The sequence below is a fragment of the Stenella coeruleoalba genome, assembly GCF_951394435.1.
Source record: "Stenella coeruleoalba genome assembly, chromosome: 14".
Lineage (NCBI taxonomy): Eukaryota > Metazoa > Chordata > Mammalia > Artiodactyla > Delphinidae > Stenella > Stenella coeruleoalba.
Window position 1 is genome coordinate 868,340 of NC_137160.1, and position 26,536 is coordinate 894,875.

At 52.0% G+C, this 26,536-nt stretch overlaps 1 protein-coding gene across 3 annotated transcripts in view; it reads left to right on the forward strand.

Annotated features, from left to right (window-relative positions):
* The first annotated feature begins 210 nt into the window (after positions 1 to 210).
* The window catches only part of SLC66A2 (solute carrier family 66 member 2), a 48,406-nt gene continuing 22,080 nt past the window's right edge, over positions 211 to 26,536 (forward strand). For 2 of the 3 annotated variants that reach the window (XM_079942224.1, XM_079942225.1), the window contains exons 1-2: positions 211 to 538; positions 5,695 to 5,828. In XM_079942224.1, coding sequence (XP_079798350.1) covers positions 336 to 538; positions 5,695 to 5,828 — 337 coding nt within the window. In that variant the 5' untranslated portion in view covers positions 211 to 335. Of the gene's footprint in view, positions 539 to 5,694; positions 5,829 to 13,293; positions 13,345 to 26,536 lie in introns of all 3 variants that reach the window. The other variant, XM_079942223.1, reaches the window with a different exon arrangement.

Consider the following 26,536-nt stretch of genomic DNA (forward strand, 5'->3'; position numbering starts at 1 on the left):
CCCCCCTCCTCCCATCCCTCCGACCCCCAGGCTGTGCGACCCCCTCGCCCGGAACTGAGCCCCCACCCCGAACTGAAAGTCCACCCCGGGCCGGCGCCCCGGAGGAGGGGTTCGTGCCCCAGCCGCGAGCCCGGCGGTGCGCCCCCCATTGGGCGTGGAGGCTCGGCCCGAGTGCTTTACCGCTTTTCCTCTCTCGCCAGGCCCCGCGACGGAGGACGGCTCAGGGCAGCGGCGGCATGTGAGGGTGACAGCGCGCGCGCCAGGAGCCCGAGAGCGCGGAGCGCGCGTGGGCCAGGTGGACGTCAGCCTGCCGGCGGGGCCGCCGGGCGCTCGGGATGGACGCCGAAGGCTTGGGTTGGCTTTTGGTCCCGCTGCAGCAGCTGGTTTCCTGGGGGGCAGCTGGGGCCATGGTCTTCGGAGGGGTGGTGCCGTACATCCCGCAGTACAGGGACATCCGGAGGACTCAGAACGCCGAGGGCTTCTCGACCTACGTATGTCTGGTGCTCCTGGTGGCCAATATCTTACGAATCCTCTTCTGGTAGGTTGAGGGTTTTCTTACTGTGGGGTGCTCCCAGGGAGATGGCTTTCTCCTTTTCTGGGTGAGGCCGGGGTGGGGTGGGGGCGGAAGTGTTTGCACTTCCTGGGAAGGAGCTGGTGAAATGGATGAGACTTTTTCCCAGGGAAAATGGTGGGATTGAAGTGGAGAAGCTCACATAATCTCGGATCTGCGTCTTCATTTTCGGTGGCTCGTACATGTACTGGATGCTTGCCCAGGGCCTTTTCTGTGGAGCTGTGTCCTAGGACTGGGTCCATGCCCTTAGGAATTTGGGTGAGGTTTGGGGGTAGTGGAGAGAAAACGAAGGGAATTAATGAATACCAGTAACAGAAGGTGGTCAGCATAGGAAGGACAAACCACTGGCCAGTAAAGGCTCTCAGGAGGGAACCAGACAGGAAGGAGTGCTGTGGGGGTGGTCTGCCTTGAAGGGTGGTCCCTTCCTGCCTTCTGCCTTGTGTGTGCGGGTTTGTTTTTGTTTGTTTTAACAGTAAAGTCAACTTTCTGGATAATACTTAAGAGACTATGTTTTCTTGCTCCTCTCAGACCAGCTTCCTCTTATTATCATTTGCATTCTGGTCAGGAACTTGAAGTTAATTTTAACAGTTGTTGAAGCCAGACGTAATTGGGAGGGTACACTTTCAGAGGAAGTGATAAGAGGTCTCGCGGCCTCACTGTAAGGCCAGAAAAGCCCACAACTTTCCTTCCTTCTAGACGGTCCCAGGCCCCTCTGTGAGCACAGACAGGACAGCCTGGGACCGGGCAGCTGGCTCCTTCTTTTGACTTTTTGGAGTAATCGTGCTTTCTTGCTAATGGAGTTTAAGTCAGCCTTACCGAGGCACGATTTACAGGGAAGAAAATCACCCGTTGTGCAGTTTGATGAGTTTTGGCAGACGTCCCCTCTGCGGTCATCAGGGTGTGAGTCCCCTGAGTCCAGAAGTTCTCTGCTCCTTCACCTTCTGTCCACCTGGCCTAAGGCAGCCCTTGGTCACTCTCACCGTGTTTTTGCTCAGTCTGAGGTTTTAAAAGGTGAGCTGGTGAGTCGACCCCTTCTCCTGGAAGAATTGGTCACACCATGAGCCCTGTCTCTGGGCCAGTCCGCTTCTGAAGGAGGGGTCAGAGGGTGCTTATCTTTTAACTTGTTTAGCACAAGTTGAAAAACTGCATTTGACGACTCCTCCTTTCCCGGTGGCTGAGGACAGCACTCGCCCACTGCAGCAAGACTCTCCCCTTCGCTCTCTCAGCTGCCCCTCTCTAGGTCTAAGGTTGCACAGAAGCAGGTCCCAAACTGGAATCGTGTGTGACACTGCTGTCAACCCTGAGCACCCTGGGTGTGGCCCCCGGAGCTCCCAGCCCAGGCCCGGGCCTTAGGTCGGGAAGCAGCATTTCCTTTGGGCAGTGGCAAGTTTTCTGGAGGAGTGGCGGAGGATTGACTGAGGTTGCATTTCTTACGGGAAATAGTTCCTTTGAGAGGGCTTCCCCCCAGCTATGCTTATCATTCAGAATTGCAAAAAGAAAATAGGATATCTAATCGACCTCTAGCTATCTGTTTTGGAGAAATCAGAAATTAAACCAGTTTCTTGAATGCCATCTCGTCAGTGTTTCTGGGTTTAACAAGCAAGCATTTGATGCGTTGGGACTGGGAGTTCTCTCTCCATTGTAGGGCCTGAGCCTTTGAGAAAGAAAGAGTCTTTGGTGGAATTCTGAACTTTGTGCACTGGCACGTCCATTTCTGCACATCTGATTGCCCCTTGCCCACAGCATCAGCTGCGTGAGCTGTCCTGGGTCCCTCCGTGAGTTCAGTGGCTGCTGTGTGAACACACAGGGCTGCCCTCAGCCTGGATTCCAGAAGACTGTGGGACCCTATGGGAAGAAGGGAGGGCTGGCAGAGGTCTCTCCTCCAGGATCCCTCTGACCTGGGGTTGTGCTTTCCCTGTGTTTCACACCTGGCAGTACTTTGTAGTTCACGTGGTGAAGCCCAGCAGACAGGCCGGGCTCCGTCTATGACTTGTAACAAATACACGCGTCTCCTCCCACGTGGTCCCAAGGCCCCACTGCTCTGAGGGTGATGCCTGTGCTCCCTTTCCTTCCTTTCTCTGGAGCCTCCAAAGCCCCTACTCCTGGGTCCCCTAGCAGCCCATTTGATTTTATAGGTTTTTGAGGGTTTCCCATGGGCCAGACACTGGGCAGGTGCTGCAGGGTTAACGCTTCAGCAGAAGTGCTGTATGGAACGTGCCAGACACGTGTATATGGGTGATGGGTGGTGGGGAGGGGGAGAGCACCGGCTGGGAGCTGTGGTGGGCTCCGAGTGGGACGAGAGCAGTGATGGACTTGGAGGAAGTGAAGAGTACGTTTCCCAAAGCTGGCTGGGAATGCAGTCTCCGGAACTCCAGTCTGCCTGGGAAGCCGCCCAGGGAAATGTGTGGTGTGAGGCATGTGAGAAGCTCTGCAGTCCTGGGGGTCGGGGATGGGGTGGGGGAAGGCTGACCAAGCTGTAGAAACCTGGCGTTTCTGTAACTCACGGAACTCTAATGCCTTTATTTCTTGCGATTCTTCCCATCCTTTTGCAGAACCAGCATTGAGCAGATCATACAAAATGCTGACGTGCAGGATTTGGCCTTTGTGGTGTCGGAAGCCAGAGGGTGGAGTGATTCTGTAAATGAGAAGGGGAGGGAGGGGGCCAGGGTGCAAGGACGCTGCTGCAGGGCCATCTGACCCAGGGCCTGAGGCATTCACAGAGCTAGTTCTCCAGCCCTGTCCCTATCTGATCAGAGATATGGTGACACTGTACCGGAGATGGAGAGACGTGGTGACATTGTATTGCAGGTGTAGTAAAATTGTATCGGAGATGTGGTGACACTGCACCAGAGGGCTAGTGACAATCCGCTACTCGAGAAGCCAGTCAGGGAAGTAGATACACAGCTTTTCTTCCAATCGAGCTTTTCTCTGCTACTTTGAAGACGCGTAGAAGGTGTTCCTTGTGGGAGCTTTTGCTCAGGCTCGGTGAGGCAGTGCACGTTCTCTGCCGCGTGCGTCTCCCTGGGAGCGAGACATGTGCACTGCACCGGGGGGGGGGACGGCGCTTCCACTGGCTGCTCCAAGCAGCAGGCCACACGCTCGTCTGCTGGGCTGTCCTGTCCTCTGCTGCAGACCAGGCTTTGCCAACTGCATTCTCAGGGCGGGGGAGGGAGAGGTGCCTGGTGACACCTCTGCCGGCACAGACTATTAGCATTAAAGGCAGAAGTTTAAGTAACTTGATAAGTAAAAAATAGTGTCTTTCTATTTTAATTGGCTTTTAAAAATTACTAATGATGTTGAACTTTGTTTCATATTTGTTTTGTCCCTTGTGTATCTTCTGTGGAAAGTTGTGCTTTTTGAAATTTTCTGTCTTGTTCAGCCTGTCTTCACCCTAAAAGCAGTTTAATGTTCACTCTGCCCCCCTTACTTCACTGTAAATACTGAATTTACCTAGATTGGATTTTCGGTGTGTGGTATAAGGGGAAGCACAAACCTTCATCCCCCCCGCCCCCCCCCGCCCCCCACCGTTTTTCTAGTCGCTCGTTGTTTCTGTTGAAAACAATGGAAGTAGACTTTATTACATAAAGGCCCACCCCGCGTCTTCAGCCTTGTCACTAACTGGAAATGAGCTTGGTCCCTAGACTGAGTGACTTTTTGTGATGCCCGCCCGCTCCAGTCTCCCCAGCCTGGCGCAGAACCTTCTCTGTCTTCTCCTCTGGACTATCTGTTGATTAGTCAGCCCCCCGGGGTCAGTCAGGTAACCAGTGGGGACTAGTTCCTAGAACTGCTAGAAACGTCCTCAAGCAGCTGTAGGGTTGTGTCCGCACTTTACGGAAGAGGTGAAGCCCGGAGGTGGTGGGGCACAGTGAGAAGGCCGGGGGGGCAGCGTGGTCCCCAGAGCCAGCCTGTGGCGGAGCGCGTGTGGCCGCATCAGCCAGCTGTCAGTGACCCTCTCCTTGTAGGGGCGGGTGTGAGAGCGAGGCCAGGGGAGGTGGGCCGGGCCGTGTCTCCTGGTTTCCAGGAGAAGCTGGAGGTCAGACTGCCATCCAGGACCTCCCGACTGTGACCTGTCGGCCACTAACTCGGGTTGGGGACGCCCCGTCAGGCCGCGCTGCCGCCGGTGCCAGTGGGATCTCTGCTCCGGAGCAGCCAGGCTAGAATGGGGGCCTGGGCTTTGAGGGTGCTCTTCTCGGGCCTCGCCTTAGAGGTGACAGTTCTGCAGGCCAGTCCTGTGATGCTGGTGGCCACGTTTGAGACCCCAGCTGGTGTGCGGAGGGCAGTGCTGTGACCAGCCCCTGGGCCGGGGTCTTCTGATGGGCCCAGCAGTGCCACTCACTGGACTGTGGCTGTGGCCTCCAGGAACTCTTGGCCGAGCTGCTGAAATGCTCAACACACTGGAGGAAAGTCAGCAGGAAGGCCTTGGGGCCTGTGGCTGGGAGGGCTGGGCAGGCTGGGGCTCAGAGAAGAGAGTGGACGTGGAGGCGTCCGTGCGGGCCAGCCAGGCCTGGTTGGGCATCAGGGCCTGAGGCTAGCAGTGCGGACCATGCCCTGCCTGCCGTTTCCTCTTCTCCAGTGAGGGCTGGGTGGCCCGGCCCCCCACTGCTCTGCTCACACTGGGGGCCGTGCTGGCCTGCAGACCCCACTCCCCACGGCCAGGGGCCAGGGCTGCCATCGGTCTCCAGACTCTGGAACGAGCCCTGGGGAGGCAGGTGTTCCGGCACCTGGGCTTCTCACCTGGTGGCGGCTGGGCCTCCGCAGGAGGGCGACGGTCAGCTGGCCGGACCGGGGGTGGGGGGGCGAGGGCAGGAGACCCACTCCCACCGGCCCTCGGCCCTGGGCCCTGGGAGGGTCGCAGCGGCTCCCGGGGGGGCCTGCAGCACGAGGAGCAGCCTGCCCGTGACTCGGCTCTGGGGGGCGGTGGAGGCCCGGTCTGGCCGTCGGTGGGGGCGCCCGGCCCCTCCGCATCCCGGCTCCGTGCCACCGTGGCGTCTGGAGACCTGGCCAGCGCCTCCTGACGCCGCGGCCCCTTCCCCCGCAGGTTCGGGAGGCCGGCTCCGTGCCTCCGTGGCGTGGCATCGGAGGCCCGGCCAGCGCCCCCTGACGCCGCGGCCCTTCCCCCGCAGGTTCGGGAGGCGCTTCGAGGCGCCGCTGCTCTGGCAGAGCGTTGTCATGATCCTGACCATGCTGCTGATGCTGAAGCTCTGCACCGAGGTCCGCGTGGCCAACGAGCTGAACCTGAAGCGCCGGGTCTTTGCAGGTTGGTGACCCGCAGCTGTGGGGATGAAGCCCAGCGACTCGACGAGCAAGGCTCGGCTGGAGCTCTCAGGGTGGGGGGCCTCCACCAGTGCCACCCCAGCAGCGCTGGCATCGCCAGGTGGCGCAGTGTCTGGCGCGACACCGGTGTTCGCAGTCAGCCAAGTGACACCGTATCGTGTGAAACTGGAACTCGGGCGAGTTACGACCTGTTCTTGCCGTGTCCCTCGCCGTGGCCGTCGTCACGCGGGCCCCTCAGCTGGGGCAGGAGGGCGGCACTGCTGGTCTGTTTCTGATCAGGCCGGAGCCAGATGTTTCCTGCAGAGGCGGTTTTATCTCTGACCTTGTGTGTGGCTTGTGCACCAAACACAGCCTCTGTTTTTCCCATTCCTTGTGGCTGAGTCAACCGGCATCTTTCTCACATACCTTGTTAAACATTCACCCGGCGTCGTGCTCTGTGGGCCTCGGGTGGGCAGCGGGGTCCACGAGCTCGGGCAGGCGAGCCCCACGCTCGGCCCCTGCGGCTTTTTGCTGGCTCAGAAGATAGAAGGTGCTCCTGCTGGTTTTGCCTTCTCCTTAGGAAATGTCTCTTTCAAGCCGATGTTCTGCGTTCGACCGCGCGGGCTGTGGGCTTCTCTGTGCAGGAGGGTTGATGCCGTACTTCTGGTTTTTCTAATGACTAAGTCTAAGACCGCTCTCCCCTTCGACTTTGTCTGAGAATGTGGGTGTGTGCGATCTCAGCTACTGCTTAGAGAAGCGTTTTCTCTGGAGTTTGTTTAGTTCTGGGACTCCTGCAGACTTGAGGTCTTGCCCAGCTATTTTTTCCCTGGTGGTTATTTTCTCTCCCTTTGAGCGACTCCTCTCCTCTTGTGTAGCTTCTGTTTCTAGAGTGACAGTGAGTGTGTGCTAACTTCAGTCTTTGTAGAAGTGGGTCAGCCTCAGCCCCGATGAGGAGCCTGGATCAGTTAGGGTCACGGAGATGGTGAAGAGGATCACCCGCCACTGTCTGTTTCCGGTGTGTTTTTGCTTTTTCTGTCCCGTTAACGCCACCCTCCCAGCTGTGACTCAGGAGATCCACCAGAGGTGGTGCCGCTGGTACCGCTGCTCTTGCCTAGAAAGCAGGGCTTCTGGACCCTGGACCCCTCATGAGTTGAGGAGCTGGCTCTGACCTTTCTCTGAGTCGAGGGCTTTCTGCCCAAGCGGCTTCTGCCCTGCCCTCTGTGGTCTGTGCCCTTTGGAGCCCCCCCTTTAATGGGTGCAGGATCTCACAGCCGAGTGCAGAGTGGGCCGCGTGGGGTGGTCAGTGTGCATCTTCACCCAGGGCGGGCGGAAGGCCTGGAGAGGACACCCGGTGCCCTGGTGGCGTAGTGGTCCTGCCCCTCAGGCTCTGCAGCGGGAGACCAGGCTTGTGACCTTGTTTGAAACTGTGCGTGGGTCGTGAAGGCGGAGGGTGCCAGGTACAGCAGGTGTTGAGGCCTCTGGGTCACGCGGCAAACTTAGAGTTTAACGTTGGACATTTGATAGCAGCTCACGGTGATGGCCGGTCTGCTGGTGCACGCCGGCCCTGGTGGAGGGAGGACCGTGCCTCCTGACCTCTGGGCCCCCTCCTGACCCCGGCCCTCCCCCACTGGTCCCCTGCGGCCTCAGGGAGAGTCGTCTCCTAAGCTCCGCCCACACGGCTGAGCGTCTGAGCATTCAACACTTGAGTCCAGATCGGTTTACGTGTTTCCGTGTCTACTGTTTATGAGACACACGGGTCTCACCACCGCACTGTGGGAAGCTTTTAATGAATGTGTGGGTTTATTTCCTCTTATTTGCCAGAAGTAGGCGGGTGGGCTGTGAAGAAGCCGAGCGGTTCGGGCCTGGAAGCTCTGAGAGCCCGTGGGCCGCTGTGCCGCGGCCCCCGTCTCTCCCCCCACCCCCCGTGGCAGGTGGCTGGCCTCCGCTTCCCGACGTGTCAGCCGAGGCCTCGGGACACAGACTTCTTGGGGAGCTGACCATGCACATTACAGTAACTCTCCAGGAGAGTCTGGGGAGCTTTGTTTCACGGTTCTCATAGGATGGCCAGGCAGCCTAAAAAAAAGCTTAAATATTTCCCAGCTATCTTTTATAGAGGTTTGCAGTTTTGAAGGTCACTAATTCAACTTGAAAGTTAGGGTTAAAGAAACATAGATGGTGGTGAGGAGAAAAAGCAGGTTACTTAGAAAATTAAATATCTAATTCGTTATCTGAAGAGCATCATGTGCTCATTGTAGACATTTTAGGGAAGACAGGATATACAGTAAGAGTAAAAAGCCTTCCGTCCCCCCACCCGGAGGTGACTGCTTTGAACATTGTGCTATAGTTTCCCATTTCTTTCTTTTTTCTTTGTTAGTCTCCTATCACAAAATTGGGATCATTTTCAAAATTAGGATCAAACGTTTTCAAACCTCTCATTCCACTGGCAGCTTTTCCATGCCCTTGTGTGTAGTGGGGGCAGGGCCGGGGTGTGGGTCCCCCTCCTCGGGTTGTCCCAGGTGAAATGGCATCCACCGAGACCACGTGTTTCACGGAGGAATTGGCTGGAGACACTAATATGCACCTGATGTTTAACTGTGAACTAGGAGTGAAGTGTGGTGTCCGTCTCGAAGGTGCTGTGTTTTTCCTTTTTCGCGTTTTATTGTAGAGAATTTCAAGCACGTAGAAGTAGGGAGAGTAGCATAACGGAGCTCCGTGTGGCACCGTAACCGCCTCCAGACCCCGTTCACGTCTTTTTCCTGCAGTTTCTGAAGCAAATCCCAGATGTAGCCTCTTTATAGATAGTCTGTAACGTATCTCTAAAGAAATCGTCACCCATAAGAAATCAATGGTTCCTTATCATGAAACCACCATCTGTGTGTGACTTTCCGTTTCCTGACTTTTTGGCCAGTTTGTTTCCTTAAATCAGGATGCAGCACACACTGTGATTGGCTGGTGTCTTTTTGTTGTTGATTTGTCCTCTTAATCTATAGGTTCTCCCTAACTCCCCTTTCTCCTTGGAACTTATCTGTTGTTGAAACAGGTCGTTTGCTGTGAGCTGAGCGCTGCACGCCCAGCACAGGGTCAGCAGACCAGCAGCAGTGTTCAGAGCGAGTCAGGCCCACGGGATCTGGACGGAATCGGGCTGCTGAACCAGGTCTGTCTGGGACGCCCTGCAGAGAACATTTTAAAAGATAACTGGACCCAGGTCTGGCCCTTTGTCTTTGCAGGACTGTTGCGTCCTTCCTCTGGGAGGTGTGGCTGTCAGCTGGCCCCTCTGGGTGGTGGCAGCCACGGGGGCCCAGGGCCCAGTCTTGACAGTCAGCCCCGGGCCACCAGCCCCGAGGCTCCGCCGTCTCAGCTTCTGTAGAGAAACTTCCCCACAAACGCTACTTGGTCTTCCGATGGTTTGATTTCTAAAGGAAGGCAGGTAAAGGCCTATATTTGCCTCTTTTCAAAATTGGTTCCCAGCACCTTGCAGCGATGAGCACGTTTGTTTGTATGTTATCCTGTGTTTCATGAGGTGGAAGCCCCTTTACCCACCTCTGGCCAGTGGGAGCCTCTGCCGCCGGCTCTTTTTTTTTTAAATTTATTTATTTATTTATTTTTGGCTGTGTTGGGTCTTCGTTTCTGTGCAAGGGCTTTCTCTAGTTGCGGCGAGCGGGGGCCACTCTTCATCACAGTGCACGGGCCTCTCACTGTTGCGGCCTTCTCTTGTTGCGGAGCATAGGCTCCAGTCGCGCAGGCTCAGTAGCTGTGGCGCACGGACTTAGTTGCTCCATGGCATGTGGGATCTTCCCAGACCAGGGCTCGAACCCGTGTCCCCTGCATTGGCAGGCAGACTCTCAACCACTGCGCCACCAGGGAAGCCCTGCCGCCGGCTCTTGATGTTTGACCTTTGGTCCTGTGGACCCCGGACACTGGTGCGACAAGATGCTCTGAGCGTGCTGTCCAGTTTCCTGCCCCAGACCTGCAGTCAGCCAGGTGTCCGAGGAGCCTGGTCTGGAGGTTTCCCAGGAGACAGAGTGCCCCCTCCCAGGCTGGCCCTTCACGGGGCCCTGGTCGGCTCTGATCTTCCCACTGCAGCCCAGGGACCCAAGAATAACAGAGCGTGGCGTCTCCACCAGGCGCCTCCCTCATGGCTCCTGGCCAGGTTCCGTCATGAGGCCGCCGACAGCGAGGCTGCTGAGAAGCTGTTTCCTCGGGGATCCTCAGGGCCACACGTTCCTCCCGCCAGATTCCCGTGTTGTACTGTCACTAAGAATAGTGCCTCCCGATGGGTGCGTCACCAACCGGCTGCAGGCGTGAACTCACCTGAGGTTTGCCCCACATCTCAGCACTGGGGTGGCATTGGCTGGGGAGGTGGCCGGGAGGGGTGACTGCTGAAGGGGACAGGTTTCCTGTGAGGTGAAGCAAGTTCTAAAATACCGTAGCGGTGGGGGCTGCACCACACACCTGTGGGCATCCTCCACACCACTGGGAGAGCGACTTTTTATGGTGTGTAGTTACAGCTCAGTAAAGCTGTAAAAACACGTTGGGTGGGGAGGTCACGTACCATCCTGAGATTGAAAGCTGAGGACACCCCCTTCCCCAGGAAGATGTTTATCCACAGACCGTCCTGCATTTTCAAGGGCTCCGTTGTGTCCTCGGACATCAGGCTACGATCCTGCTTCAGTTCAGCCCACTGCCCTGGAGCTGACACAGGGTCTCCTGTTCCCGTGTTGCCTGGACCACCATGATAGTACTCCTCCTGGCCTCCCGGTCCCCCGGTCCCCCGTAGCCGTCCTCCCTTCCACCACACGCAGGCACCGTTGCCCCCGCGTGGTGTCTCCAAGAGACCCCAGCAGTGAGTCTCAAAGTGTGGCAGGACTAAAGCCCCTGGGGCAGTTGAGGGCCCGCCTCTGGTCCACCCCCCAGCCTCCTGCTGGCCGCCAGAGGCTGACTCTCCCGTCTCAGCTCTGCTGGAACTTCTGCCTTGTCATCTCTGGTTCCTGGCTCTGGGGCTGCTCGACGAGTGACCCCAAAACTTGATGACGTGAAAGGACATTTTTGCTTCGGACTCCACAGTTCGGCTGTTTGCTCAAGCTCTTTCTCACAGTCTCATTCACTCTCTCCCGTCCCCTCCTTTCTCTCTCTGTCTCTCCCTCTCACTGTCTCTCCCCCTTACCCTCTCTTTCTCTGTCTAGCTCTCTGTCTCTTGCTCTGTCTCTCCCTCTGTCTCTCTCTGTGTCTCTCTCTTTCACTCCTCTCTCTGTCTCTGTCTCTCCCTCTGTCTCTGTCTCTCTCTGTGTCTCTGTCTCTCTCTTTCACTCCTCTCTCATGTGTCTGGGTTGGTGCTGGCTGTTGGCCGGACCTCAGCCGGGCTCTGCTGGAACATCCCTGCGTGGCCTCCTCATGTGGCCTGGGCTTCCTCACAAGGTGGCGCTGAGTTTCAAGGGGAGAACCGGGTGGACGCTGTATCTTTTTAAAGATCTAGTCTTGGAACTCACACAGCATCACTTCTGAAGACCTGCAGTCTCAGGCCCACCCATGGTCAAGGGGGCAAAGACCCGCCTCCTGGTGGGGGAGGGGAGGTTCTGAGGACAGTGTGGTTGTGTGTTTTTTTAAAGATTCAGTTATTATTTATTTATTTTTGGCTGCGTCGGGTCTTAGTTGCGGCACGCAGGATCTTCATTGAGGCACGCGGGATCTTTCGTTGCAGTGTGCGGGCTTCTCTCTAGTTGTGGCGTGTGGGTTTTCTCTTCTCTAGTTGTGACACGCAGGCTCCAGGGCTTATGGGCTCTGTGGTTTGCAGCATGCAGGCTCTCCAGTTGTGGCACGTGGGCTTAGTTGCCCTGTGGCATGTGGGATCTTAGTTCCCTGAGCAGGGATTGAACCCGTGTCCCCTGCACTGTAAGGCGGATTCTTTACCGCTGGACCACCAGGGAAGTCCCAGTGCAGTTGTTTTGGAACCTTCGTGCCTGGCCTGGAGTGTGTCCTCAGTACAGCTCTGTGGAAGCACATGATTGTTGAAAACATTTCTAGCGTCTCTCAGCTTCAGAGCCCACTTTCTTCCATCTGTCCTATACAAAGGTGTCTTTTCTAAAACGTAGATCTGATCATGTTGCTTTCCAGCCAAGGAACCTTAGGCAGCTTGCCGCAGTACACAGGGATGTGACCTTCCCACCCAACTTACCCAGCCCTCTGCTTGCCGACCCCCAGCTCTGCACCCGCGCACTCTGTGCGTCTCCCAGCCATGCCCGGTGCTTCTGCATGTGCGAAGCTCTGCTTGTCAGCTCAGTGTGATCAGGCCTGGAGAGGAGAAGGGAAACGGTGTCTGAAACGCACAAGTAACTGAGTTGAGCGCTCTCTCCTACAGCCTCCCTCCTCTCCCCTCCTTCCCTCTTTTGGGATTTTGATCTGTAGAGGAGGTGCCCATGAATGGTGAAATTGGTCTGAATCAAAGAAATAGAAGCAAAAAGCTGAGAGAATCTGACCAACTCTGAGGGGTCAGAACCCAGAAGGTCCAGGGCGGGGTGTTGGGGAGAGGGGTGGGGTGCGGAGAGGAGACTGCAATTTGTGTTGGTTTATAAACCACTCCCCCTGCCCCGGCCCCCCAGCTCCTCCCGGTCTAGGCAGCAAGTCTGGTGTTTGCTTTTAGTTGATTACATGCAAAATTTCCATTTTGGGGTAGAGTGAACATGGCCTGGGGCAGGTGACACACGACCTTTGGTCTTGCCTCTGCTTTCTGACCTCAGTGACTCTTCTCTTTAACTACCGTCTGTCCCAGGCCCCACCTGCAGGTGGAACCCAGCTGGAGGCACTCTGTCTTCAGGGCCTCTGGTCGGTAGGTCAGTCGGTCATTGTCCTGGGGTGGCCCAGACTAGGGAGGTCTCAGGTGGGGTGGGGTGCTCGGAGGGGCAAGGTACCTGGCAGTCGAATTGTCGCATACTGGGTCAGGTATTCCTTCCTGGGCCACAGTGGAGACAGCTGCCAGACCTGCTCCCTGACTGGGTGTGATGTCCGAGGGCGGTCAAGTTCACGTGCTGAGCTAGCTCTCCGTTTATGGCAGGGGTCCTGTTGAGTGTCCTCTGAAAACAGCTCTATTGAGCAACCTTCCGGAGAGTTTGGACCCTGAGACAACTGTCTTGCAACCAGGGCTTCCGTACAGATGAGTTCCCAGGGGAAAGTAGAAGAAGGGTCTGCTGTATCTCTGTCAGCACCTCTGACCTTAGAAATTAAATGAAAATGAGGTGGCTTTTCATTTTTTTCCCTCTGTCCCAAGCACTTATTTGGAGGAGGGTAGGTTTGGAGAAAAATGGTTCAGAAAGTGTATTTCCTAATGCACAGAAACCAAAAGCTTGCTGTCTTCCTGTTCCATTGTTTTTTGTGTTTTTTTTAAAGAAATACAACAAGGACTTACCAGTGTTAAAACCAGTCTGTTTTTGTCTCTTCTTCCTTCCTGTTTTCTCTCTCTCTGTCTTTAAATGTAGCTGCAGATAATAAAGATGAAGCCAGAGCCCCCCCCAGGCGGTCATATCTGGGTAGGTACCACGCTGCATGAGCCCCCCCAGGTGGTCACATCTGGGTAGGTACCACGCTGCATGAGCCCCCCCAGGTGGTCACATCTGGGTAGGTACCACGCTGCATGAGCTTCCTCCTCTGCAGCTCGTCCCTCTCTGTCTCTGCTCCCACCTGTGCCGCATCCTCACCTTGCGTGTACATCATCCACCCAGTGTGGCCGAGGCTGCAGCCAGCTAACCAGCCACACCTGCTGTTTTCGAGCATGAAGTAGCTCCTAGAAACCTGCCCATTTCCTGCGTTTGTGGGAGGGGGGAGAGGGAGGGAGGGGCATGGAGAGGTGGAAAGAAAGAGAAATGATCGGAACACAAGTTTTGGAATTCTTCCGTTAAATTTATTCCAAAGTATTTTATTCTTTTTGATTCTGTGGTAAATGGAATTGTTTTCTTGATTTCACTTTGGTTTGCTCATTGTTTCTTTGTAGAAATAAAATTGATTTTCACATATTGATCTTGTGTCCTGCAACTTTGCAGAACTCATTTATTCTAATCGTTTTTTAGTGGATATTTGAGGCTTTTCTATATGCAAGATTCTGTTACCCACAGTTAGAGGTCGTGTTACTCCTTCTTCTCCGATCTGGATGCGTTTCATTTCTCTTTCTTGCCTAATAGCCCTGTGGCCAGAAGTGGGAGAGCAGGTGTGCTTGTCTTGCTCCTGATGTAATGAGAGGGCATTTAGTCCTTGACCATTAAGTATGATGCTAGCTGTGGATTTTACAGAGATGCCCTTTATCAGGTTAAGCAAGTGCCCTTCTGTTCTGAGTTTGTTGAGTTTTTCCATCATGAAAGGATATTTAAGTTTGTCAGATGCTTTTTGTGTCTGTTGAGATGATCGCGTGGTTTTGTCCTTTATTCTGCTTTTATCGTGTGTTACATTGATGGATTTTTGTATGCTGAACCAACCTTGCATTCTCGGGATAAATCTCATCTGATCATGATGTATAATCCTTTTTATAAGTTGCTAGATTCTGTTTGCTAGTATTAGGTGGAGGATTTTTGTGTCCATATTCGTAAGAAATATTGGTCTCTTTGTTTCCTTCTTCTTGTGATGACTGGTTTTAGTATCAGGATAGAACTGGCTTTATAAAGTAAGTTAGGAAGGGGAAGTGTTCCTTCCTCTTCTATTTTTTTTTAATTTTAAGACTTTGCTATCAATTCCTTATTAATTAAAATGTTTTAATTGAAATATATTTGACATGTAACATTATGTAAGTTAAATGTGTATATGTTAATTTGATACATGTGTATACTGTGGTATGATAGCCCTGGAGTGGTAACACCTCTATCAGGTTACATAATTATCTTTTTTTTTAGTAGTTGGAATAATTACGTTTAGTCTCTTAGCAAGTTTGACGATTATAATTCAGGGCTGTTGTCTGTATTCACTCTACTGTGCATCTTCTGCGGGGCTTATTTGCTGCTTGTTGCAAGTTCACCAGTTCTTTTAAATGTTTGGTACCATTATCCAGTGAAACTCTCTGGGCCTGGGCGTTTTGTGGGAAGTTTTAAAAGTACTAATTCAGTCTTTTACTTGTTATAGATCTATTCTGATTTTCTATTTCTTCCTGAGTTAGTTTCAATAGAAGTTCTTTCTTAGAATTTGTCCGTTTAATCTGTTATTTAATTTGTTGGCATATAATTGTTCTTGGTATTCCCTTATAATCTTTTTGACTTCTGTAAAGTTGGTGGTAATGATCTCTCTTTAATTCTTGACCTTAGTAATTTGACTCTCCTCCCTTTCTCTCTCCTTGTTTTGGTTCTTCCAGCTCAAGGTTTGTCCATTTAATTGGTTTTTTTTCCCCAAAGAGCCAACTTTTGGTTTTGTTGATTTTTCTCTATTGTTTTTCTAGTCCCTATTTATTTCCACTTTAGTATTTATTATTTCTTTCCTTCTGCTTATTTTGGGTTTAGTTTGCTTTTTTTTTTAGTTTAAGATAGAATTAATTTATTGATGAGGTATTTCTTCTTTTTTTAAGTTGACGTATAGTTGATCTTCTTTTTAAATACAGCATTTACAGCCATAATTTCCTTGTAAGGAATGCATTAGCTGCATCCTGTAAGTTTTGGTATGTTGTGTTTTTGTTTGCATTTGGTCTTAAAATATTTTTAAATTTCCTTCAGGATTTCTTCTTTGACTCATCTGTTATTTTTGAGTTTGTTGTTTAATTTCCACATATTTGTGAATCCCCCAAATTTCCTTCTGTTATTGATTTTTAATTTAATTCCATTGTAGTTGGAGAACATATTTTGTATTATTCCAGTCATTTTATTTTATTTTATATTTAAAAAGAAATACATTTATTTATTTATTTATTTTTGGCCGCATTGGGTCTTTGTTGCTGCTTGCGGGCTTTCTCTAGTTGGGGCGAGCGTGGGCTACTCTTTGTTGTGGCACGCGGGCTTCTCATTGCAGTGGCTTCTCTTTTTGTGAAGCACAGGCTCTAGACATGTGGGCTTCAGTAGTTGTGGCACACGGGCTCAGTAGTTGTGGCTTGCGGGCTCTAGAGCGTGGGCTCAGTAGTTGTGGCGCGCGGGCTTAGTTGCTCCTCAGCATGTGGGATCTTCCTGGACCAGGGATCGAACCTGTGTCCCCTGCATTGGCAGGTGGATTCTTAACCACTGCACCACCAGGGAAGTCCCTATTCCAGTCATTTCAAATTGAGGCTTGTTTGATGGCCTGGCTGATGGTCTCTCTTAGAGAACGTTCCATGTGCACTTCAGGACGATGTATATTCTGCTGTTGCCAGGTGGAGGTGGAGGCGTGTCTGTTAGGTTTGTAGTGTGGTCAGGTCTCCTCTTCCCTTTTTCCTCTGTCTAGTTGTTATGTCCGTTACTAAAAGTGTGTATTGAAATCTTCAGCTACCTTTAGATTATTTGTTTCTCTTTTCACTTCTGTCAGTTTTTGCTTTTTATATTTTGGGGCACTGTTGTTAGGTGCATATGTTTATCGTTTTATCATACTGATAGATTGGCCCTTTTATCATTATAAAATTTTCCTTCATTTCTAGTGACGTTTTTGTTTTAAAGTCAATTTTTTTCTGACAGTAGTGTAGCTACTGAAGATCTCCTATGATTGCTGTTTGTATGGCATATCTTTTTCCACTTTGCTTTTGACTTCTTTGTATCTTTGAATCTAAAGTACGTCTCCTGTGGACAGCATATAGTGGATCGTTTAAAAAAACTCATTCTGGCAATTCTGCCCTTTGATTGGATTGTTTAATTCATTCACATTTAACGTTATTGTGATATGTTTAGATTCACACCTGCCATTTCAGCTTCTGTTTTCTATCCTCATGTCTACCCTAACCCCCAACTGTTCCTTCTTTACTGCTTTCTTTTGTATTAAGTGAACATTTTCTAGTGTAATATTTTAATTCCTTTAATGAGCCTTAAATATATATATATATAGACACACATACATATGTGTGTGTGTGTGTGTGTGTGTATACTACATTATATCACATTATATTATATTATATTATGTTATTTTCTTGGTGGTTGCTCTAAGGCTTATGACATGCATCTTACCAGAATCTACTTCAGACTTATACTAACTTAATTATTTAATCAGTTAAGAGAGGAAAGGAGAAGAACTACGCACATATACTGTCTTTTATAATTACCTACATAATTACCTTTACCTATACTTTTTGTTTTTCTCACGTGGATTATAATTATTGCCTGATGTCTCTTTCTTTCATCATGAAGAACTTATTTTTTGTATTCCCTGTAAGATGGGTCTGCTAACAAGAAATTCTCCCAGTTCTTTTTTATCTGGAAATGTCTCTATTTTGCCCTTGTTTTAAAAAAAATTTTTTTGCAGGAATTTCCTGGTGGTCCAGTGGTTAGGACTCCACGATCTCGTTGTTGAGGGCCCGGGTTCAGTCCCTGGTTGGGGAACTAAGATCCCACAAGCTGTGCAGCCAGGATAAAAGAATAAAGTTTTGCTGGATGTAAGAATCTTGGTTGACAGTTTCTTTGCTGCATTTCAAATATGTTACTCATTATCTCTTGCTGATTTCTTTCTTTTTTTTTTAAGTTAATTTATTTTTTAAATTTTGGGCTGCATTGGGTCTTCGTTGGTGCACATGGGCTTTCTCTAGTTGCGGTGAGCAGGGGCTGTTCTCAGTTGCGGTACGTGGCTTCTCATTGTGGTGTCTTCTCTTGATGCAGAGCATGGGCTCTAGGCACGCGGGCTTCAGCAGTTGTGGCACACGGGCTCAGTAGTTGTGGCTCGAGTGTTCCAGAGCGTGGGCGCAGTAGTTGTGGTGCACAGGCTTAGTTGCTCTGCAGCATGCGGGACCTTCCCAGACCAGGGCTGGAACCCTTGTCCCCTGCATTGGCAGGCGACGCTTAACCGCTGCACCACCAGGGAAGTCCCTGATTTCTTTCTTCTTTTTTTATTTTTTGGCTGTGCCACTCAGCTTGCGGGATCTTAGTTCCCTGGCCAGGGATTGAACCCAGGCCGTTGGCAGTGAAAGCATGGAGTCCTACCCACTGGACCGCCAGGGAATTCCCTCTCTTGCTGTCTTTTTCTTTGGCATTCAACATTTAGACGGTGGTATTCCGTGAGGGTGTAGTTCTCTTTGTACTTATCCTTTTTGGAACTTGTTAAGCTTCTTGGGTGTGTAGACTGATATTTTCATCAAATCTGGGAAGTTTTCGGTCATTATTTCTTAGGCTGTTTTCCTCTCCTTTCTCCTCTCTTCAGTGCACCCGTCACACGCACGTTGGTGCGCTGACTATTGTTCTGTGTGTCTCTGAGGCTCTGTTCAGTTTTCTGAATTCCATTTTCTCATTCTTCTTCACATGCATGATCTTTATTGATCTGTGTTCAAGTTTGCTGAATCTTCCACCAGCTCAGCTCTATTGTTGAGCCCCTTATTGTGCTTTTTTTTTTTTTTACCTCAGTTACTGGACTTTGCAACTCCAGAATTTTCATTTGGCTCTTTTTAGTAATTTCTACCTCTTTATTGCTGTTCTCTGTTTGATGAGACATTGTCAGTATACTTCTTCCTTTCATTCTTCATGTATGGTTTCCTTTAGTTCTTTGGACATATTTGTAATGGCTGCTTTGAAGTCTTTTCTGCTGAGTCCAATGGTTCTGTCCCTTCAAAAGCAATGTTTCCTTCTTTTTCTTTTCTTTCTTCTTCTGTGTATGGGCCACTTTCCATACATACTTTGTTGAAAACTGGCTGTTTGAGGTAAAATACTGTAGCAACTCTGGACGCTGACCCCACCCTGCTTGGGGGCCTGTTTGGTGTCTGTGTGTTTAGTGACTTGGCTGGATGGCTGCCCTCTTAGAGTCCCTCCCCCGCTCCCCCGCCAGGCTGGCTGTGGACCTGCTGTCTTTGGCTGTCCTTGGCCCCCCTGTTAAGCTGCTCCGGGGTCTGCCACCACTGATTAACAACTGATTGCTCTGTTGGTTTTGATAACGGCCTAGGCTGCGCAGCGCTCCAAGGTCTGATCCAGTTAAAGGCAGGCAGGGGTGGCCTGAGGCCCGCCTTTGACAGTTGCTGTGTCCAGGAGGGCGGCTCTTGCTGCCTCTCTCTGATAAACGGCCAGCTTCCCCTCAGTTGCCCTCTGGCAGGTTACCTATTGTGTTTGTCTGTGCCCCTCCGGCAGGTTACCTGTTGTGTCTGTGCCCTTAGGCTTGAGCCTGTTCCAAGCAAGGTACCCCTCTGGGGGGAGCTGTGGAGCGCTCTGTTCTCACCCCTCCACCGCCAGGGCAGACCCTCTGAACCCTTGCTCTGGAGCTGGAGGCCGGGCAGCGGTGGCCCTTGTTGGGGTGACTGCAGTGCTCTAAGTGCAGGCACTGGGGGTTGTAGCCCCTGGTATTCCCGGCTTCCCCTCCAGTTGTGGGACCTCCACCCCATGAGCGCACTGAGGCAGGAGGGGTATTCTGTACCTGCTGCTCCTGGGGGCTGCGGGGAGGGGCCCCTCTGGGCTGCCCCCACCTGGGGTGATGCTGTCATCACTCGGGGGCAGGGCGGGAAGCAGGCCACGTCCAGGCTCTTTTCCCAAATAGTTGCCTCTCGGTTCCAGAGACTCACACCAGGGGGTGGAGAACCTCACGCCCTGTCCTGGACGGCCCGTCCCCTCGGCTGCGTTTCACCCGACGGAAGCCCTGCTGCTGAATCACAGAGGGTGTTTCGGGCCAGGAGGGCACGAGCTTTTCCGTGTTTCTTTACTTACGGGGGAACTCAGGGCACTTGAGCATCTCTGTGGGTTTGCCGTCACGCGGGCGCCCTGGAAGGTCCGCCTTACCGGAAGGCCATGTCCTCCCTTCCGTTTTGAGCAGTAGCCTTAAAGCTTCACTTTAAAAGTGAAGCTGCTATCTTGATTTGGCGAAAACGATTTATCCCAGTCTGCCTGGGTCAGGGCCTTTCTGGCGCTCGTCCAGCTGGGTACAGCCATGTGGGTGCCGTGGTTCAGCACAGAGCTGGTTCGGTCAACCAGTGACCAGCTCGCTGGGCAGACTGGCAGAGCAGGGAGCACAGGCCGTCAGCCTCTGGCCTCTCTCGTTGTCCGAGCAGAAGCTAGCAGTGGGGCCTGGAGGTGTGACGGGACACGACAAAAAGCCTCTTGCAGCCAGGAGCCAGGAAGGCCAACCAACCAGCACCCACGGGGAGGCTCACCCTGCCCGGGGCCGCCTTGGGACGTGATGAGCTCACCTCCCAGGTAGCACTTTTGAATGAGGGGTGTGTCCCCTCTCAGTGGTCAGTCCTGCCCAGCTAGGGGGTCGGTGGGGCCTTCGGCTGGGTCTCTGAGTCTCTGGGCCGTGGCCTGCCTGCTTTGGATGAGCGCATATGGGATGAAAGGTGGGTTCGAAACGTGAGCCAGGCTCTGTAGGCTGAGAGGGCATTTATACTCGTGCACCAGATCGCTGGCTACCCTCGCTGAGTGCTGTGTCGTCCCTGGTCATTTGGATAAAGTGAAGCCTGGGGGCCAGGAAGGGTCCGCACCTGGGTGGGCTTCCCTCCAGGCCAGTCCCTATCTGGAGCCTGGCCGGGCCATGCCCTGGGCCTTCTCAGATGGCCCTGTGCTCCCATGGGGGCTGGCACGCCCTCGTTCTTTGCTGGAGGGTGAACCCTGGACATGGGTTCGGAGGTCAGGGCTGTGTCCCAGGACCCAGCGGGCACTTCAGAGGCGTATAAACCGGTGAATGAGACAGCGGTGGGGTTAAGAGCCGGGTTTCAGTTTGAACCAGGGCTTTGAAGGGATGGAAGGTTGGCACGTGAGGGTCTTCTGAGAACGGGGCCATCCCGAGGGTGGCCTTGCCCCCGGGAGTGGGGCGCGTGGGGAGCCCCCTTGGTGGTGTCCCCGCCCCGGGGCTCGCGCGCGCTCCCCACGGGGCCGGGGCCGGAGCGCACGGGGCCCTCCGGCGGTCACTCGTGTCTTCCCGGGAGCGGGTCGCACGGGGGCGCGCGCGGGCCGCCAGGCCAGGATTGAGCGTCAGTTGCTGCGGAGCCGTAACTGCCCGCGGTTAATAGGGTCTCGGCTTTAATGGGAGGGGCGGGCCCCGGGCTGTGGGCGGGACGGGTCCGGGCCCCCGTGGCGGGCCCGGGAGGCGGTGGTGCCGGTTGTGCCTGTTTTCCATGGCCTTGGACGGCGACGCGAGGAGCGGACCCGACAGCCCAGTCCGGTGGCAGCAAACCGGCCTCGGCATCAGCCGTGCTGCCGGCCAGGCCCAGGCGTCCGGGGTCAGAGGGCAGTGCCCACAGCGTCCCCAGAAGCCTCCTTCCTCTTTGAAATGTGACCTCACGATTTGAGAGGACCAAGTTGTTGCATTGAGATAGGTGAGCGGTTTGTGTATTTTAAAAAATCAACTCCGTGGAGGTGCAGTTTACATACAGCGGAGCCCCACTTGGAGGGAGTGCGCTCTAGAAAAGTCGCTGGGGGCGCAGGGGGCTCCTGGGCCGGCCGGCTGGTGCGTGTCCCTCGCAGGTACCCGGTGAGGACCCGCGATCCTGCCTGGGGAGGGCCCCGTGTGCCGGCCGGAGCAGAGGCCCAGAAGGGCTGCCCGGACACGGCTGCAGGTTGCGTGTGGCGGTACCTGGGGTGTCTGCGCGCTGTTCCTGCTTTTCTCTCACTAAGGAAAGCACCAGGCTGACTGCGGCGACCCAGGTCGGCTCCGTGGCGCAGCGGCTTCTGTGTCTGGAGCCGCATTCAGAAACCTCCCCTGGGTCTCTGCTCTTCTCACCGGTGGCCGGTCTACACCCTCTTAGGCCAGATGTTTTCCATATTCGTTTGGAGCATAAAACCACAATCTGTTAAGAAACCGAGTCTTCCTTGCCACTAGGACACAGTCTCCTGGTGCAGATTCTCCAAATGGTAAATCACGTCTTAACCCAGAAGTGATGGGACTGAACAAGGAAGGGATGGATTTGTGGATCCAGGGAAGCCTCAGACCTTCTGAGTAACATTTCAATAATTGCGAAGCTTCAGGGATGTGCTCTTCACCATCAGGTGTCTTTAGAGGCAGGTAGGGAGCAGGTGAGCTGGATGCGTCTGAGGCCACACGTGGCTCGGCCCCCAGTCCTGGGGACCTCCCTTCAGCTCTCAACGCCTTGTCTTCAAGTCTTGCCTTCTTGTCTGGAAACCACATCCCGGGACATCCCCACATCCCAGGAGGAAGCATATCCTGCCTGAGTTTGGGGCTCGCTGCGGAAATGGTGACGGGGTGCAGTTTATGTTAACACCTCCAGTTCCTCGGGCCTCCTCCTGGCGGTGTTCTGCCCGTGTTCCTGTTCTCTGAGCACCGTCTGCTCACGCCTGCACCTGCACTTGACAGTCCCGGCACAGCAGGGCGCGGGGGCCCCAGGGGGAGACGGTGTGGCTCCTTTTGAGGAGTCGGGGTGCCCGCCCTCCCCTGTGCCTGGGCCAGCACCAGTTTTTCTGAAAGGGAATCCAGACCTCTCTTCTTTGTTAGCTTCGTTTTTTAAATTATTAATGAGAAAATCTGACATGGGAATCTCTAAAGAAGTAGAAAAAATGTTTGGTCACATCTGATTACAGATCAGGAATCTACTTTTGATTAAGCAGCTTCTGTGTTCCTCTAACTTTTTCTGACTAAACTCTGCAAATTTCATTTCATGCGTTCTATATCTACCCAGTGGTATCTTCAGCTGACATTTTTCCTTATGTAATTCCTACTTTTTTCTCCCTACTGCTTGATTTAATTCACCGCAACACATCAGTTACAGTTGATGGGTAGATGGGTCGCTGAATGGATTTTAAGTTGTCCAGGATTCCAACGACAGCACCTAAGACTTGAAGTTTAAAAGAACTATTTTTAATTTCAGCATTAGAAAATATATTTACTAAAGTGGGTATTTACATCTGTATCTCTCTATGAAAAGCAAATCATATATATGAAAAACTTTATTACACATTAAATTTATTTTTAAGATATAATTTACATATCACAAAACGTACCCTGAAAATTTTTAAAGTTGAGATAAAAGTGGCACAAAGTCATCCATTTTAACCATTTGAAAGTTTACAATTTAGGGTTTTTTTTTTTTTTTTTACAATTCAGGGTTTTTTTGTTTTTTTTTACAATTCAGGGTTTTTTTTTTTTTTTTACAATTTAGGGTTTTTTTTTTTTTTTTACAATTCAGGGTTTTTTAGTACATTCACAATGTTGTGCAGTCATCACCACTGTCTAATTACAGAACATTTCTATCACCCCAAAAAGAGACCCCACACCTCCCAATGTCCTTACGCCAAGCCCTGCCAACCACTCAACTGTTTTGCCCGTTTTGGACACTTCACATCAGGGAATAATACAATATGTGCCTTTGTGTCTGGATTCTTTCACTGAGCATAATATTTTCAAGATTCGTCCAGTTTGGAGCATGTGTCAGTCCTTAATTTCCCTTTTAAGGCTGAGTAATATTCCAGTGTATGGCTGGACCACATGTTGTTCATCTGTTCGTCCATTGATGGACATTTGGGTGGTTTCTACCTTTTGGCTGTCGTGAATAGTCCTGCTGTGAACATTCATAGGAAGGCTTCATGTAGCCATATGTTTTCAGGTCTTTTGGGCATTTACGTAGGAGTAGAGTTGCTGGGTATGTGGTAACTCCATGTGGAATCATTTGAGGAGCTGCCAGCCTGCTTCTCAAAGTGGCTGCGCCATGTTACATCCCCATCAGCCGCGTATGAAGGTTCCAGTTTCTCCACGTTCTCACCAAAACTTCTGTCTTGTTTATTTTTGCCACCATAGTAACTGTGACCTGACATCTCACCGTGGCTTTGACTCGCGTTCCCCTTACGATTAGTGACGCTGAGCATCTTTTCATGTGCTTGTTGGCCTCTCCCGGGAGCTGAGTGATGCTTGTTTTGTAGATTTCTCTGGTTTAGTGTCTCTCAGAGCTTCTCTTGGCCCTAACGTCGCGGGAGGTGACCCGGGATGCGTGTGTCCTCCCTGCAGCTGCGCCCGTGCTTCCTCTCCTGGCCCCTGCGTAACAGCCAGCGGTTAGAAGAGTCAGGTCCACGGGAGCCTCCTGGGCGCTGCCCTCCGGGGCTGCCTGGTCCTCGACCGTCGCACCGAGGATGTGCTGAGAGCACAGCCCCTGAGGGTTTCCTTAACTTGAGGCAAGATCAGAAGGCAGAGGAGTGGACGGGCTCCAGCTGTTCTCTCGTGGCTGCGTGACCTGGATGAAGCCTGTGTGGGAAGTGGCCGAGGGCTGGCTTGTGGTGGGAGGAGCCCCTCAGAGGGTCGGTGAGGCCCTGTGCGCCGGGGCTGCAGCCCGGGTGGGGTCTGGACACTGGCAGTTTCCTCGCGTGAGGATGCGCGGACCCCTCCTCGCATCCGAGGGAGCACGAGTGACAGTGACAGTCGGTCCGGGACCTGGGAGGGGCCTCGGTCTTAACCTCTGAACTGGGAAGCAGACCCCCTCCCTCATGCAAGCAGAACGGCAGGTGAAACTGCGCCAGTTCTCATCGACCCCCTGTGCAGCTCCGAACACTGAGCCGTGGGGGTGGGCTTCCTGGGACGGAGGGCCTGTCCCCCTGCCGCGTGGCTCGCTCCTCACGCCCCTCTGAACTCCTGCCCCGTTTAAGCAGCTCCGTTTTCTTTTAGCAGCTTTCCTGAGGTCTGATCAGCACATGACGGGCGCACTTGGTGTGCAGTTTTGGTCAGGTTGGGCATTATACAGCCTTCACCCAAATTAGGACAGTGAACATGACCGTCACCCCCCAGATTTTCCTCTTCACCCCCAGGCCCTAATCTACTTTCTCTCACTAGACACTCGTTTGCGTTTACTAGGATGTGACAGAACTGGAACTATACAGTATGTACTGTTTTGTCTGGTTCCTTTCACTCAGCGTAATTGTTTTAAAATTTGTCCAGGTTGTAGAGTGTATCAACAGTTCATTCCTTTTTACTGTTGAGTTATATGGTTGCACTACAATTTGTGTGTTTATTAACTGGTTGATGGAAATTTGGGTCGTTTCCAGTTTTTGACTGTTACAAATGAAACTGCTGTGAATGAACCCTTGCGTACAGGTCTCTATATGAACATATGCTTTCTTTTCTCTTGGGTGTATACCTAGGAGTGGACTGGCTGGATCATATGGTAAGTGTATGTTTAATTTTTTAAGAACCTGTTGCACTGTCTTCCGAAGTTCTGTACCATTTTGCATTCCCACCAGCAGTGTGTGAATTCCAGTTGCTTTGCATCCTCATCAATACTTTGTATGGACCTTTTTTAAAAAAATTTTTAGCCATTCAGATAGGTATGTGGTGGCATTTCATCGTTGTCTTAACTTGCATTTCATTAATGATGTCGAGCATCTTTTCGTGTGCTTGTTGTCATCCTTATATCTTCATTGGTGAAGTATCCAAATCTTCTGTCAATTTAACAATTGTTCTTATTGAATTTTGAGTTTTTAACGTTTTGGATACGGGTGTTTTTATCAGGTACATGGTTTGCAGTATTTCCTCCCCGTCTGTGGTTTGTCTTTTCATTCTTTTAGTGGTTTCTTTTGACGAGCAGTTTTAAATTTTTATGAAGCCCAGTTTATCAGTTTGTTCTTTTATCGGTTGTGCTTTTAGTGTCAGGTTTAAGGCATCTTTGTCAAACTCGAGGGCACAAGGTTTCTCCCTGTTTTTTTTCCTGGTGTTTTTGCAGTTTTAGGTTTTACATTTAGGTCTGTGATCTAATTATCTGTGAGTTAATTTTTGTTCACAGTGTGAGGCATGGCTCCAGCGTTGTTGTTTTTGCATATGGATGTCCAAAGACCGTCTTTTTTCCCCACTGAATCACCTTTGCATCTTTGTCAGAAGTCAGCTGTCTGTGTGTGGGGTCCATTTCTGGACTCTGCTCTGTCGCATTGATTTGTTTCTCGATTCCCATGCCAGCACCCACTGTCCTGATCGCTGTGGCTTTTTGGTGCTGAGTCTTGGAATCAGGTAGCGTCAGTCCTCCAACTTGGTTCTCTGTTCTACGTGCTTTGCATTTCTATATGAATTTTAGAATCCATTTGTCGTTTTCTACAAAAAGCGTGGTAGGGTTTTGATTGGGATTATCTTGAATCTATAGATTAATTTGGGGAGAATCGACATCTTTATGACTGTGCCGAAAGTGTTAACACCGGAGGCCTGGGACTGCTGTCCTTAGGAAAGCCTGCTTGCCAAGTTGGCCCCTGGCTGACGTCTGGGAACTTGGAGTTTGGCATACTTCCCGTCATTCTCAACGATGAGAGGGGCTTTCTGTGCTTCAGCTGTCTGGACACCTGCTTTCCTTCTGGAAGTCTGGGATTTTGGTGTGTGCTAGGCAGAGGGTGTCTACGTGACCAGCCCCCAGTAAAAGCTCTGGGCACCGAGTCCTTAATGAGCTTCCCTGGTGATCGTCCGTTGCTGGAGGAATCAAGCTCATCCGAGGGAGGGTCCTGGGAGAGGCTCCTGGGAGCTCACACCTGGAGTCCTCCAGACGCCGCCCCATCTGCCCCTCCCTTTGTGGATTTTGCTTTATATGCTGTGGTATAATCATCACGGCTGTGGCTCTGGAGACATGCTGGGTGACTCCTCCTGGAAGATCATCGGACCTGGGGATGGTCTTGGAGACTCCCGCCACAGCAGTGTTGAGACGCCAGCGCAGAAGCACCGTGTAGCTCTCCACTTACGTCTGCTTTCATTTCCCTCAGC